General features: G+C 49.7%; 1 protein-coding gene and 1 long non-coding RNA gene across 4 annotated transcripts in view; one reads left to right on the plus strand and one right to left on the minus strand.

Annotated features, from left to right (window-relative positions):
• KIF9 (kinesin family member 9) overlaps positions 1 to 13,740 on the plus strand; it is a 38,202-nt gene extending 24,462 nt beyond the window's left edge. Inside the window, exons 13-22 of one of the 3 annotated variants that reach the window (XM_055558481.1) lie at positions 589 to 693; positions 1,897 to 1,952; positions 2,687 to 2,777; positions 3,264 to 3,397; positions 4,941 to 5,132; positions 6,265 to 6,479; positions 8,511 to 8,687; positions 8,987 to 9,102; positions 9,499 to 9,603; positions 13,021 to 13,740. In XM_055558481.1, coding sequence (XP_055414456.1) covers positions 589 to 693; positions 1,897 to 1,952; positions 2,687 to 2,777; positions 3,264 to 3,397; positions 4,941 to 5,132; positions 6,265 to 6,479; positions 8,511 to 8,687; positions 8,987 to 9,102; positions 9,499 to 9,603; positions 13,021 to 13,071 — 1,242 coding nt within the window. In that variant the 3' untranslated portion in view covers positions 13,072 to 13,740. Of the gene's footprint in view, positions 1 to 588; positions 694 to 1,896; positions 1,953 to 2,686; positions 2,778 to 3,263; positions 3,398 to 4,940; positions 5,160 to 6,264; positions 6,480 to 8,510; positions 8,688 to 8,986; positions 9,103 to 9,498; positions 9,604 to 13,020 lie in introns of those variants that run through there. The other 2 variants (XM_055558480.1, XM_055558482.1) reach the window with 2 other exon arrangements.
• LOC129635455 (uncharacterized) overlaps positions 1 to 15,142 on the minus strand; it is a 48,989-nt gene that overhangs the window by 7,833 nt on the left and 26,014 nt on the right. Inside the window, exons 6-8 of the long non-coding RNA XR_008706309.1 lie at positions 4,147 to 4,328; positions 3,818 to 4,029; positions 667 to 2,856 (exon numbers count right to left, since the gene is read on the minus strand). This is a non-coding gene — a long non-coding RNA (uncharacterized LOC129635455). The remainder of the gene's footprint in view (positions 1 to 666; positions 2,857 to 3,817; positions 4,030 to 4,146; positions 4,329 to 15,142) is intronic.

Genomic DNA, 15,142 nt, shown 5'->3' on the forward strand with positions numbered 1-15,142 from the left:
GCAGAGACCCTGGAAGAACAAGATGTGGGCAGGGCTGTCAGATGGCCAGGGAGCAGAGCCAGGCAGTAGGCAGGGGGATGAAGGGCAGGGGCCACAAGCCTGGCAGGTGGGGGTACAGAGGCAGACAGCCTGATGACGGCTCAAGGTCAGGGAGGTGGACAGGCTGGATGGTTATTAGGGGCAGCAGGGAGCTGGAAGGTAGGGGTGGGGGGGCAGGAGACCTCCAGTGCTGGTCTGAGCTGATGCTCATGGTCCAGAGGGTCTCAAGGCAGAGGTGCCCCCTCCCTCCTGTGGCCCTCATCCCACAGTCTGCTGAGACTCAGCCAGCAGAGCCCCCCGGCTTGGAGGAGCAGGCCCTTGTCTGGCAGCCTTTCCTTCCCTGTCCCACCTGGTTGTCCCGTGCTGACCCAAACCTGGCCTGTGAGTCAGGCCCTCCCTACCAGGACATGGTGATGAAGGGAGTGGAGTGGCTTGGGTAGCCAGGCTCTCTGCCCAGCCTCCCCACTTTGGTCCTCAGAATGGTCCCTGCCACCCTGCTTGGGCTCGGGCGCTTGGAGCTTAACAGTACGTTCCTCTTCCTTCTCCAAGGCCAACCGTACCCTCGTGAACTATGACCCTATGGATGAAATCCAGATTGCTGAGATCAACTCCCAGGTGCGAAGGTACCTGGAGGGAACGCTGGAAGAGATTGACGTAAGGAGCCCCTCAGGACCACCATATCCGGCTGGCGCGGGCCTCTGTCTCCGTCTCCGATGTATGCTGTGATAGCCTGGGAACCTCACTGAGAGGGTGCAGGGGGTATAGGGTGGTTGGTGCTGGACTCCTGGCCTCAGGGCCCTTCAGCCCACTGAGGCTGCAAGGCTGTGGGTGCCCCACAGAGTGGCCTACAGCCTTGAACACAGGGGAGGTGGTCCAAGCCTTGACCACGTGGGAGGTGGTCCAAGCCTTGAATACAGTGGGGGTGGTCCATCATGGGGCCACCAATACAGATCCTAGAGCCAAGCTGCTCTGGGTCGAATCTCAGAGCTCAGCAGTCTCCCTGCTGAGTGGCCTCAGGAAAATGCTCAAGCTCGTGTACTCTGGTGGCCTGACCTGTATGGTGAGGAGGGAAACCGAGCTGGGATGAACTGAGATGCAACACCTCAGGGGCTTATCTGTGGCAGGCAGAGGGAGGGCATTAAAGGATGACGGTCATGCTGGTTGTCTACAAGGTGGACCCCTCCAGGGCCCATGCTGGAGTGGGCCAAGGAGGAATAGAGCAGCCACAAAGGGAAGGCTCTCAGGGGGAAAGAGGCATTGTTTTCAGAGCACAGGCTGGCAGACTTCTCATCAGGGGGCTCACGGACAGAGCCTTGTCCAGCCTGTTACTGTCAGCAGCTGCCAGAGGCAGGCCTGGGACAGCTGAGGGCTCTTCTGATCTTCCTAGGAAGGGCAGCCCCAGAATGACCGAGGCGTCAAGGCTAATGCTAGAGGGTAGTGGGGTCAAGAGAGGCTGATGGTCTTCCTTCAGCCGCAGGTGTGTGTATGTGTCTGTACCCACACAGAATGGTTCATAATGGATCCTTTTGGAAGCAGGAGAGAGCTGAGGACAGTTAATTTTATTTAGATGTTTTCTTAGTACCTTCAAGAATTAGAGTCATTTCAGTTTTATATAAATCTTCAGTAAGAAAAGGTGATTTTTTTATAGCCTCAATAAATAGTTTCCACACTACTCATCAAGGGTTTCTCTGTTCTTGAGGAGGGCTTGACTGCCACTTTGCTGAGAGGGTGTTGGTACATGTCCCCTTCTTGAGACATATGGTCCAAGGCTTAGTCAGGGGGTCCTGATTTCTCTACAGACACAGCCTTAGTTCCGTGGTGCCCCTGGTCTAACCTCTGCCTTGGTATCCTCTCCAGATAATCAACCTCAGACAGATCCAGGAGGTGTTCAACCAGTTCCGGGTGGTGCTGAGGTAAGGGACCCACCACACCCACCCAGTTCTGCATCAGGCTGCCATTCTCCTTTCCCATGGTCTGGGTGCCGGCCTCCAGGTGCTCTGCCTTCTGTCTGGTGTGCGCGGAGCCGGATCAGAGGCCTCTGGGTATGGCAGTCCCGGGTGACCCCAGCAGTCTGCCTCTGAGCTCTCAGGTCCTCCTACCCTTACCTTCCCCTGGAAGTGGGGACAGCCCCCCTTTTGAGGGTTATGCAGAGAGGAGGCAGTCCCTGGTTTCCTGAGTTTGTTCACTGGACAGGAGGTTTTTATGTGGCCAGAGCAGGGTGTTTTGATGCTCCTGGCACCCTCCTCCCCACCTCAAGAGGGATTTGTGGTTTTCTGGGGTACAGGCATACCTGTAGCCTGACTGGCTCATGGTTATCACAGAAGCTGGGCACGTGATTTCGAAGGGCCAGTTAGAGACAGATCGGGATGCATGATGCAGGCTTGGGGTCCTTGTCAAAGGTCATCTTAGAGCAGCTGTCCTTGACACATAGGGTGACCCCTGTGGATTTGGAGACTGGACAGTGGGTACATGCTTTGGGGAGTGGGGAGCGGGAAGTGAGTGTGTTCTGTCTGGTCTGGTTCACGATGAGGGTGTGGCTCTGTCTCAGGGGCCACACACAAACAACTTCTAACTCCAGAACTTGGTGCTGCCCCAGGGAGCTCAGCTTGCCCCAGGTGCGAGGGGTTCTTTCACTCTGTCTCCCAAGCCAACAGGAACAGGAAGTGGAGTCCACTTTGCGCAGGAAGTACACCCTTATAGACAAGAATGACTATGCAGCTATCTCTGCTGTCCAGAAGGTAAGCACGCCTGCCTCTTGCCGACAAGACTCACATCAGAGTTTTGCATTCCCAGATCTTGCCAGAGGCAACGAGTGTCCTGCATTAAAGAATTTCTAGGGTTGTAACAGGTAAAGGTTAACAGCAGCATGAGCATAGAATGACCCATGCAAGAGTCAACCACGTATGAATTCAAAATGATCTCCATAAATTGGAGATGTGCCCAGGAGCAAACAAGACAATTCCCACAGTTAGGTTGGAAATGGGCCTCAGGAGTCTCAGAGTATGGATGAGACACCCAGCTACGAGAACAGTTGGTGTAGACACTGGATGTTTGGTGGGGTGATCAGAGACAGCTGACGTGGGGACAGCCTGAAGTGACATCCGCAGGAGCCACATCCTGGTGTGTGGGATGAACATGTCCACCGTTGGTCCATATACACCGGGGTCCCCCAAGGGCCTGAACACTTGATCTGACCTGCAGACCTGTGACTGGCCTCTGTCCAGGCAGGGCTCGTAGATGCTGACGGCCACCTAGTGGGTGAGCCTGATGGACAAGGCTTCGGACTCGGAGTCGCCCCTTTCTCTACCAAACCCGGGAAGAAATCCAAGTCCAAGAAGATGTTTAAAGAGCAGCTCAGGTGAGTAACGTTCCTGATGCTCCTGCTGATCAGCACCTTGCCCTCCTTGGCTGGTGAAGGGGAGGACACAGCTGTCCCTCCCTTCCCCCAGTCTTAGTGATGGGGTGGGGTGCTCACAATGGACATCACCCGTGCCAATACTAAGAGTGTCTGTTGGGCCCAGGCTGGGACTGCTCATCTGTCATGCTCACAGCGGTTCTGTGAGGTGGGAGTTGACGTCTCCAGTTTACTAATGAGGAAACCAAGGCTCAGAGAGGGGAGGTCATTCCAAGGTCACACTGCTGAGGAGTGGTAGAGTGGAAATGAGATGCTGGGCTGCCACTCGCCCATTGGTACTTCACGTGGAAACCCACCCCACCACCACGTTCCTTCTGTGACCCAGCTAATTGGCACCCATGTCGCATAAAAACCCCAGCTCACCTTGCAGGCAAGACACATTTGTGGGTGTAGGGTGGGAGGAATGTCAAGCTTCCCTTAATGAGCCAGCCTCTCTGGGAAGTGCTGTGTTGTGGTGGACATAGCCCCTACTCTGAGGGTAACTCCTGGGCTCACCTCCTTGCTGTGTACGTCTCTCACCCAAGAGGGTCACCTTCTGTGAGGCATGAGAGCTTCTCTGCCTCGGTTTCCTCCCCCTAAGTGGGAATAATAATTATAGCATCAGTCACTGGGGTGGTTTTAAGGATAAGTGAGTAAACGCAGTCCCCGTCCCTGGAAGACCTCAATACCAACATGTTGTTAACCATCATTACCTTTTCCTTGGGAAAGGACATGGGTCAACGCTGACGGTAGCAAACCGTCACATGCAGGACTGGCGTCGGGTAGCGGGGCGTCCTGGCCTCCTCATGCCTCTTCAGGCAGGGCGGTCACCCCTCTGTGCGGCTGTCAGGCAATCAGTGTGACAGTAGATTGAGGCTTGGGCCCCAGGCCACACCTGTTGCAAGAAGACCAGAGAAGGAAGCAGTCACAGAGGGAGCCATGCATCCTTCCTTCAGTTCAGCCCTGCTCTCACGTGCCTCTCGGGAGGCAGGGCCCTGGGCGCCATCACGTGGAGAGGGATGGCTCTTTTCCCGGGAGCTGGTGTGGGCACTGATGGTAGGTGGGCGAGTGGGTCGTGGGCTGGTCAGAGCAGGGGTGCAGACGTGTCTGTCTTTACTGCTGGGCCTCAGACAGATGCGCCCAGGGTGAGGGCTCTGCTTTCCTTCCCAGGGGCACCTGTGTGACTCCTGCCTCAGCAGCCAGGATGTTCCTTAGAGCCTGTGGCCCACTCCAAGGTCCTCATGCTTCCAAACTGGAGACTCCGCGTTCCTCCCAGGTTTCTCCTGGGAGGAACGGGGAGTCTCCTGGGAGGTTTCTCGCCAGGAGACAAATGCTCCCCTCCTCCTCCCCACGTGCATGGCTTAGGGCTGTACTCTCCGCCCTTTCGAGGTGTGTGTTAAGACCGGAGCTGAGTGGGATGGGGCTCTGGTGTATGAGTGTTGAGCAAGATTACTCCCCTCAGCGTCAGAGACACTGAGCCCGGGGTCTCCCTCCCTTCTCCTTCCAGCTCCTCAGCAAGAAAGGAGGGTGCCAGCAGCCCTCTGAGTGGCAAGGACTTGGATGTTTCCACCTCCAAGACCCAGCTGACCCCGTCCTCCAAGGATGGGGATGTCAAAGACATGGTTGTGCGGGACCGGGAGACCTCCAATACTGAGCCCCTGGCCTCTGACTCCCCAAAGGAGGAATTACGCCCACCCAGGTGACCATCTAATGCTAGCTCCTGCACCAGATCATACAAAACCAGACTATGACGTGTAAAGAGCACCTGCAGATAGAAGAGAGCTAAATGAGGGTGACAGGCAAAGACTAGGAGCACACCCCCAAGGAGAAACATGGTGGCTTATACAGGCACACACTGGCTCAACCTCAGGAGCCACCCAAGATGCAGGGACACGCGAAATCATTTTAGACCCTCCAAATAGCAATTATTTAAATAATTAAATTTGCACGTTATGGCTAAGTAATGTATTCAAAAGATACAAAATTCTCAAGTGTGAGACCCTTCCTCCAGCTACCCAGTTCCTCTCCCCGGTCAGTCAGTAATTGAGTTTTTAGGAATCTGTCCTGAGGAAATAATAAAGAGATTTAGACATAAATTTATATTAAAAGATTGTGTCATTAATTTAAAAAGCAAAAGGAAAATTTTTTTGGTAACACCTTCAATAGTCAACATTAGGGAAAGGGCACCAAGTGAATGATTCTCTCTGCCCTTGAAATGTACAAAGATGTACATGAAGAATTTTTCTCCAGCTTGTGAACATTTCCAAACATTCAGAGAAGTTGAAAGATCTGTATAGAGAACACCCTCTTGATTGTACTGTTACTGTAGTATTTCATCATGTGTCTTTCTCTCCATCTTTTCATCCATCTTTTCTTTTAAACGGATTTCAAACTAAGTTGCAGACAATCTACTTTTACCTACACGGCACTTCATCTTACATCTAGTTAATAATAACTAGGATTCTCAAAGAGTTTTTAATAGCATGAAAGAATGCTTCTGTGAAGGATGCAGAGTTATATATACTGCATGATCCAAATATTAAAAAACGTATCAAATAAATTCCTGAAGGAGATACATTAAAGTGTGGTTGCCAGTAGGTAATGAGTGGTATTTTGTTTTTTTATTTTTCCTTATTTTCATTTTCTGCAGTGGGCTGAATAGAACAGAGATGAGAGAATGATTCCTATACAGTTTACCTCTCATCTAGGGTAGGTGGTACCCAGGAATTCTGACCTCCAGCTCACAGAAGCCCCAGGGAAGAAATGTAAAGTGCCCAGTGGCTCCAAGACAGCTGCCCCTTTTCTTCCTTCATCTCCCTCTCCATCTTCAGGCCTAGCACCCCACCCGCCAAGCCTGTGGCCTTTGAGGACTTTAAGAATGAGCGGGGTAGTGAGATCAACCGCATCTTCAAAGAAAACAAATCCATCTTGAACGAACGGAGGAAAAGGGCCAGCGAGACCACACAGCGCATCAATGCCATCAAGCGGGAGATCGACATGACCAAAGAGGCACTCAATTTACAGAAATCACTACGAGAGAAGCAAGGTGAGCGTGCTGAGAAGGTAGTTGGGGGACAGTGGGATCGCATTCATCCTGCTTGGGATGGGCAGACGTGGGCACTGGAGGACCGAGTTGGAAGGGAGCTGCAGGGGATGCCGGGGTGCACCCTTCATCCCTGGGGCATCACTTGGCTCTGGCCAGCCCTGGGGAGCTAGAGTCCTTCTTTGTCCCTCTGCCCACGCCTTCTTTGAATATGTGCTTAGTCACTCAGTTGTGTCTGACTCTTTGCAACCCCATGGATTGTGTGTAGTCCATCAGGCTCCTCTGTCCATGGGGATTCTCCAGGCAAGAATACTGGAGTGGGTTGCCACGCCCTTCTCCAGGTCTTTGAATATACAACCCCTTATTATATATTTGAACTCCGGGAGTTGGTGATGGACAGGGAGGCCTGGCATGCTGTGATTCATGGGGTCGCAAAGAGTCAGACACGACTGAGCGACTGAACTGAACATATATTTACATATTTTAAATCATATGCATATTATGCTGATATATCACTTACTCCTCAATATGCCTGGAAAATGTTTATTTTTAAAGGATGGGAAGAAGAAAAAATAAACAGTATTTTTAAATAGTTAAAATTTTATGAATATCAGAAAACATTTTTGCCCTTCCCTACCCCCCAAGCAGTTGTTTTCCCATTGGTTGGTAAAATACCAAGTAAAATAACTTTATCTTAAGGGAACAGATCAAGTAGTTCATTTTTTAAAATACCTGCTAGGTACCTTGACTGGCAGCCACTTGTCAGCCCAGAGTGATCATTTGGGACATTAGACATGAGACATGTCTTCCATGAAAGAAAAATGAAAATCATCTTAAGTTCAACTCTTAAGAAATTTTTTTCTTTGGAGATAATCAGAGAACTTCTGGGAAGTGTAAGAGATGTTATCACTCCCTATCTGAACAGAGTGCCGTAAAGTCTCTGTGATGGATTTTTGGGCCTTTCCTGGCAGTCCAGTGGTTCTTCAGTGCTTCCAATGCAGGAAGAGTGGGTCTGATCCCTGGTCAGGGAACTAAGATCACACATTCTGCATAGTACAGCTCAAAAAAAAAAAAAAAAGATTTGTGTCTATCAAGTAACCACACTGGGACTGGCCCGCAGCCCGCTGATCAGGTTGCTCTGCAGTGAAGGTGAGGGCAGACACCTTGAATTGGAGCCCCTGCCTCTCCATGGATGGTGTCAGTGACATCTCATGTGCCTCACTTCTCCCCCGTAAACATCAGCAGAGGTGCTAATGCCTTCCCAGGTACTGGGGACCACCTCATGCACCCTGGCTGCACACCTCAGTCACACACAGGACTAACTCTCCAGGAGCCTGGGCTTGGGTACTAACACGATGCCTTTGCTGGACTTTCAAGTGCTATAGGCAGTAGATCGCCAGGTGAGTGGCTCCACAGATAATTCTATCTTAACCCAACAACCCTCATCAAACTGACAGACCTTAAAAAGGACTGTGCAAAGAGACCGTGAGTGGAGGACATGACTCATAGGATGACCGACCCCTCCCTCCTGGAGCCCTCTTCCAGCCACCAGACACAATACAGATGTCTGATGCTTTCTAAAAGGTAGCTGGTGAATGCTGAAGTTAAGACAATCTGAAATTTGGGTTTACATCTACTGTTAATAAGGAATCTTGCCCAACTACCTTGTGGTACTAGCCAGTCGTAGCAGCTTGTTTATATAACCTATGAAAAAGATAAACACCTGTATAATAGAGGTATTTACTGGATATTCTGGTTAATGGGGTTTAAGATCAAAATAACCATAGAATGTGGGCCATCTGTACCATTTCCTCTACTCGCCTCTCCTGTGGTCCCCTCACCTGAGCTCCCTCTCCCTGTGAGACCTGTCCTGGTAGCCCAGCCTTCTCATGCCTTGTCCACCTCTTCGCTGCACTGCCAGCCCTTCCCCTCGCCCTGTGTTCGTGCTTTGCCAGCACTGCCCTCTTTCTGACCACCTTCCTTCCCACACCCCAGGTGGGCCCCTATTCCCTGACCTCCTCCATCCCCTTGCAGGCGAGTATGAGAACAAAGGGCTGATGATCATCGATGAGGAGGAATTCCTGCTGATCCTGAAGCTTAAAGATCTCAAGAAGCAGTACCGGACGGAGTATCAGGACCTCCGTGACCTCAGGGCTGAGATCCAATACTGCCAGCACCTGGTGGACCAGTGTCGACACCGCCTGCTCACGGGTGTGCCATTTGGGGAGGTTGGCTAGCCACCTGGGGTTCCAGGAGGCTCAGGGCAGGGCCACAGCCTGGATTCTAGAAGTGGCTTCTGAACTACTCTGTGGCAGAGGCAGGGAGACAGGGCTTTAGATGTGTTTCCAGGACTCTGAGGGCAGGAAATGGAGATGGGAAAGGATGAGACCTGGGAGCAGGAAGTGAACAGCGGGCAAGCCTGTGACAGGCACAGGACAGGCACACATAACCTTGACCTGCTTCCTCGAGACTCCTCACCCTCATGATGCTCTCTCTGCATTTCCCTGCAGAATTTGACATCTGGTACAATGAGTCCTTCTTCGTCCCCGAGGACCTGCAGATGGCACTGAAGCCAGGTGGCAGCATCCGGCCAGGCATGATGCCTCTCAGCAAGATTGTGTCTCCGGTGAGTGGCACAGGGTAGGGGTGGGGATGGTGGACAAGCACAGAGCAGTGCCCCCTGCCCCGTCCACAAGCATAGCAGTGGATGGGCTCCTCCTGGCCTTCCTACAGCCGCCCCAGGCAGGTGGGCAGGCACAAATCTCTCCTCAGTTTTGGGGGATGAGGACCCAGGAAACACCACATGCTGCTGCCAACCTTCCTGAGTGGCTCATCTTGTCCTGATGGCGGTTACAGGCATCTGTGATGACACTGGGAAACTTGGGGCTGAAGGACTGTGAACTCTCCTGGTGGAGGTTTGCCAGCCTGATGAGGGTCTGCCCTGATGCCCACCACAGGCCCCGTCAGAGCAGATCCTGACGATGCCAGGCAAAGGGTCTGTGCTGAGTTGGGCTTCTTCTAGGGAGAAGACGACCAGGACAGGTTCAGCCAGCTGCAGCAGACGACGCTGCCCGAGGGCCCTGACTCTGTCTCCTTCTACAACGCCAAAGTCAAGATGGAACAGAAGGTAACTTTGGGGATCCAGGTCTCCAGGAGGGCAAGGCCTCAGGGACCTCAGTACTGGGACACCCAGGATGGCCCTCCTCACTTTAGAGGCAGAGGGGGAAAACACCAGCCCAAGGAAATCCAGTCACCCGAGTCAGTGGGTATCTTCTGCCAACTCCAGAGTGGCACACAGTAGTGGTCCCACAGACCTTGGCCAGGCATGGACATGGTCAGTGAGTGCCAAGACAGCCCGTGTGTGGTTCACATGCCAGGGCAGGGCCTGGGGCTCCCCTGAGGCCACTGCCTACTGGGGAGAGGCTCTCCGATGGAGGCCTCCGATGGAGGTGCAGGCCAGTTATGCTCTCCTTGTGTTAAGTGTGCAGTCTTGGTTCAATCAGCTGTGGCTTGGGGCAGGGTCACCTGCCCATCCTAGTTGCCTGGGCCCACTCCTTCAGCAAGAGGATGGCTTTTCCCAGGCAGCCACTTAGCCTTATGCTGTGAGCATTAAGCTTTATTAACCCTGGCCCTGAAGGGAGGCCCAGATCAGTGAACAGGGCCCTGCCTCTGTGGAAAGGCAGGGCTCTATGAGAGAGGATGGAGTGAGGTCAACTAGGCGTAGGCAGCCCAGCTTCAGAGATCATTTGACTGTGGCCACTATGCAGGAGCTTCCTTATCTGACCACAGAGAGGCCTACCCCTCTCGGCCCAGAGGAGGGGGCATATGAGGTGAGGCAGGGGTTCAACTTTATTCTTTTCCATGTGGATATTCAGTTTTCCCAGTACCAATTGTTGAAAAAATGATTCTTCTTCTGTTGAACTGTTTGGTACCCCTGTTGAAATTCAGCTGACCAAAAATGTGATTGAACTTAAAAACTCTAGGAGTCCTGAATAAGTTGAAATTACTTGGTTCCACTTAGATGGAGTAAGTTGAAATAAATGGTTCCACTTATATGAGGTAGTCAAAAATCATAGGGGCATGGAGAAGGAAATGGCAACCCACTCCAGTATTCTTGCCTGGAGAATCCCTTGGACAGAGCCTGGTGGGCTATAGTCCATGGGGTCGCAGAGTTGGACCTGAATGAATAACACACACAAAACGGAGGAGATGCTTGATGGCACAAGGGTATACTTTATCTACTCTCCCATCTCCTGCAGGAAGCAGGATGGGGCAGGCAGCACCTGGGAGGCAGGATGGCTTGCTCCCCCCATCCCTTCTGGAAGTCTTGGGGTCTCAGTGCCTGCAACAGCTGGCCTTGGACAAATAAAAAACTAAGTTGTTTACTGGAAAAAAAAAATCGTAGGGGCAGAAAATCTAAATGAACATTTCTCCAAAGAAGACATACAGATGGCCAAAAACCATATGAAAAGATATTCAACATCACTAATTATCAGAGAAATGCAGTCAAAAGTACACTGAGGTATCACCTCACACCAGTCAGCATGATCATCATTAAAAAGTCCACAAACAACATGTTCAACTCATAAAAACAGAGATTAGAATAGTGGTTACCAGGGAATGGGGGTGGAATGTGGGAAACGGGGAGATGTTGGTCTAAGGATACAAACTTCCAGTTATAAGATGAGTTGGTTCTGGGGGTCTAATGTATAGAATGGCTATTATAGTTAATAATGCTGTTAATAATATATCAATAGCTGAAAATTGCTGAGAGTAGATCTTAAAGGATTTCACCACAGAAAAAGAAATAGTAATTATGTGAAGTGATAGAAGTGTTAGCTAATGCTGTGGTTGCAGTCATTTAGTAATATGTAAGTGTGTCAAGTCAACACATTGTATACCTTAAACGTATGCGGTATTATATTCTATGGCACTTATATCTCAATAAAGCTGAGGCGGGGGAAGTCTACAGACAATAATGATAAATGCCAGAGTGCGTGTGGAGAAGAAGGTGCACTGCTGCACTGTTGGTGGGAATGTAAGTTGGTACAACTGCTGTGGAGAACAGTATGGAGGTTCCTTAAAAAGCTAAAAAATGTAACAACCATGTGATTCAGCAATCCCACTCCTAGTGGTATATCCAGAGAAAAACATAATCCAAAAGGATACACGCTCCCCAATATTCACTGCAGCACTATTTACAACAGCCAAGACATGGAAGCAACCTAAATGTCCATCGACAGAGGAGTGGATAAAGATGTAGTACGTATTACTCAGCCATAAAAAAAGAATGAAATAATGCCATTTGCAGCAACATGGATGGATTTAGAGATTATCACATTAAGTGAAGTAAATCAGAGAAAGACAAGTATCATATGATATCACTCATATGTGGACTCTAATTAAAAATGATAAAAATGAACTTATTTACAAAACAGGAACACGCAGATATCAAAAACAAACTTATGATTACTAAAGGGAAAACATGGGGAGGGAGTGATAAATCAGGAGCTTGGGATTAACATACACACACTACCATATATAAAATAGATAATCAGTGAGGACCTACTGGATAGCACAGGGAACTCAATAGTCTGTGATAACCTATATGAGAAAAGAATGTAACAAAGAATGAATATATGTATACATAATGTATAACTGAATCACTTTGCTGTATACTTGAAACTAACATAGCATTGTAAATCAAGTATTCGCCAGTAAGTTATTTTAAAAAATAAAACCGACTTAAAAATCATAAAGGGAGAAAGTATAATAGTGCTTTTCAGGGTCTAGGGGGAGAGGAGAATGGGGAGTTATTGCTCCACACATATGCTGTTTCAGTTTGGGATGATGAAGTTAGGGAGATGGGTGGTAGTGATGGTTGTACAACATTATGAATGTATTCAGTACCACCGCACTGTATACTTAAAGATGGCCAAGGTGGAAATTTTTATTTTATGTATATTTTACCACAATAAAAAATAATTCCAGCTTCAAGTGGAAGTTTCAGTTTCAGTTCAGATTCACCATGTGGGGAATCTAGGATTCACCCCCATACTCCAAGTTGGTGGGTTTGGCATTTGCTTGCTCACTGCCCTGCCCACTGATGTTGTTTCAGCTTCCTTTCCCCACCTGCTTCCCAAGAGCCTAGCAGTGCATTAAAAGGTAGGATTCATGAACATCTAGTTGATTTGCAGAGGGAAAGCCCTTCAGAGCACATGGGTCCCCATCCCTCTGGAGAGAAAGCCCTCTTCTTTTCTTTTTTTGAACCTAATTCTTGTGAGAAACTTTCAAGTGAGCCCTTGAAATATGCATGTCTGCTTTTCAACATTTAAAACATTTTATACACTTGAGAATGAAAGAATGATGAATGGAACATTTTTTTTCCTCACAGAACTGGGAATCATCAAAGGGGGTCCTTGTCCCCAAACGGTGATATCTGCAGGAAGAATGTTGGGGTGGATATAGGTGGTGTGGCTTCTGAGGCCTTGCTAGGTCTGCAGGGCCTGATCAGTTGCTATTTTCTCCCCCTTTCTGTGTCCAGCACAATTATTTGAAAACCATGATGGGCCTCCAGCAGGCACACAGAAAATAGGGACTCACGGCCAGTGCATTGAAGGATGAGATCCCCAGTAAGTCTTGCCTGCTCTAGAGAAGCTGCCAGCACTCCTGCCCAGACTCCAACCCCTCTGCTCCGAGACTGGCACCCAGTCCAGGGAACACAGTGGCCTGCCTGATGGAACAGCCTTCAAAGGACACCCTTGACTACCTTCACAGAATGCTTTTGGTTTCAATACGCTGTCTTATATGCAGGAACAGGATAAAACAGCTTTTTGGTTTTGACTTTCAGTGCTCATCCAAGAACTTTTATTTTTGGTCATGCAACATGGCACATGGGATCTTGGTCCCAATCCCATCCCCAGGGATGAAACTCATGCTCCCTGCAGTGGAAGCACCTTAACCACTGTACCACCAAGGAAGTCCCCAAATACCTTTATTTCCTATCTGGGAGGATGTCTTCCCTATGCCGAGGTGGGGTCCTAATAAGTCTCCAGTTAGAAAGTGGACAAGTAGCCCCTGGCAGGCCTTGGTCCCACTGATCAGCGTCTTTTCTTTCCTGAATGGCTATCCTGGGGTGAGCTGGGTCTGAGGAGCCCTGGTTCTCATGGCTCAGGCCATAGCTGTGTTCCTGAGCCAGTTGAAGGCAGGACTCCCTTCTTCAGCAACAGGGAGAGGATGGGGTGTAGGCAAAAATGACTGAAAGGCAGGTTTTTATCACTAAGTAAGAAGAGGCTTAAAATGAGATCATTCCTGCCATGAAGTTAGTAGTGAGAACCCCATGGTGGGAGGCTGACAAGGAGACTGCAGAACCTGCACTATTTGCAAGACTGAACTAAATAGTACCTTTCCAATCAAAGGCCCCATGATTCTGCTCTTCAGGCCTTCAGTGAGCAGCTGGATGGGGGCTTCTGTTGAGAGAACGTTGAAAGGCTTTCCCTGAGGGCTGTCCTTTCTCTCCGGTCCAGCCCCTTTCTCTTTCACTGACTGGCAGGTGCACAGTGGTCCTAAAACAGATTCCCAGAACAGCTGTGAAGTCCCCAGACTTCATTCCCCTTGATGACACATGGGGGCTGTCACTGATTGATTAGCACTGACAGTGTGCACACAGCCTTGATGGTCAGTCCTCATGTTTCCTTTAAATGTGGCCAAATGACAGATGTGTCCAGGAAATATGCATTGTCCCAGCAGCTGGAGGCCTTAGAGTTCAGATTCTTTCCCTTCTCTGGTTGCCCCTGCCATTACTAGGACCTGTTTGGGGTTCCTGGGTCTTTAGAACAGCTCAGAAAATAGAACATAGTAAAGGTGATTCAGTGGTAAAGAATTTGCTTGCTAATGCAGGAGACCTGGGTTCAGTCCCTGGGCCAGGAAGATCCCCTGGAAAAAGAAATGGCAACCCACTCCAGTATTCTTGCCTGGGAAATCCCACGGACAGAGGAACCTGGCAGGCTATAGTCTAGTTGGTTTTATAAGAGTTAGCAACTAAATAACAACAGAAAACACAGGGGTACATTTCATTGGGTGCCAAAGGAAGTAGCCGTTTGTAACATTACAAGCCCCTCTCCTCTTCCCTTCATTTCCCATATGCTAGAATAGCATATGGTATCCTGAATGTCCATGGACAGAACTCCTGGGCAGCCAGACCTGGGGCCTGCAGGCCAGGCAGGCTTGGCCTCTGTCATGGCAGTTGATCCCGTTTGTTTCTAGCTCATTCATCATTACACAGGCCTCTTTGGTCAGTTCTGGCACAAAAGGAAACAAGTAATCATCAGTGTGGGCAGAGCCACAGGAATAAGCCAGGATGGTGCTCAGTTAATCACCCTCCACACAAACTCCTTAGAGGAGCAGATGCATCCAACATGACAGAGAGCTAGGGGCATCATGTCCACTCAAATGTGCCTTTTGTTCTAGAAAGTAGTTCCTTCTGAGCTAATCTGACCATCATGGACATCCCTGAAGGGGACTTCCAGTTCCATCAATATGACAGAATAAGATAACCTGAAGATACTCCGACTATGAACAGAGATGCTGTCTAAAGTATACTATTCTTTTAAATGCAAAGCTAAATTTGTAAAAGAAAGGGAACTGCCAGGAGCTGGAGAACTGAA

The sequence above is a fragment of the Bubalus kerabau genome, chromosome 20, assembly GCF_029407905.1.
Source record: "Bubalus kerabau isolate K-KA32 ecotype Philippines breed swamp buffalo chromosome 20, PCC_UOA_SB_1v2, whole genome shotgun sequence".
Classification (NCBI taxonomy): Eukaryota; Metazoa; Chordata; class Mammalia; order Artiodactyla; family Bovidae; genus Bubalus; species Bubalus kerabau.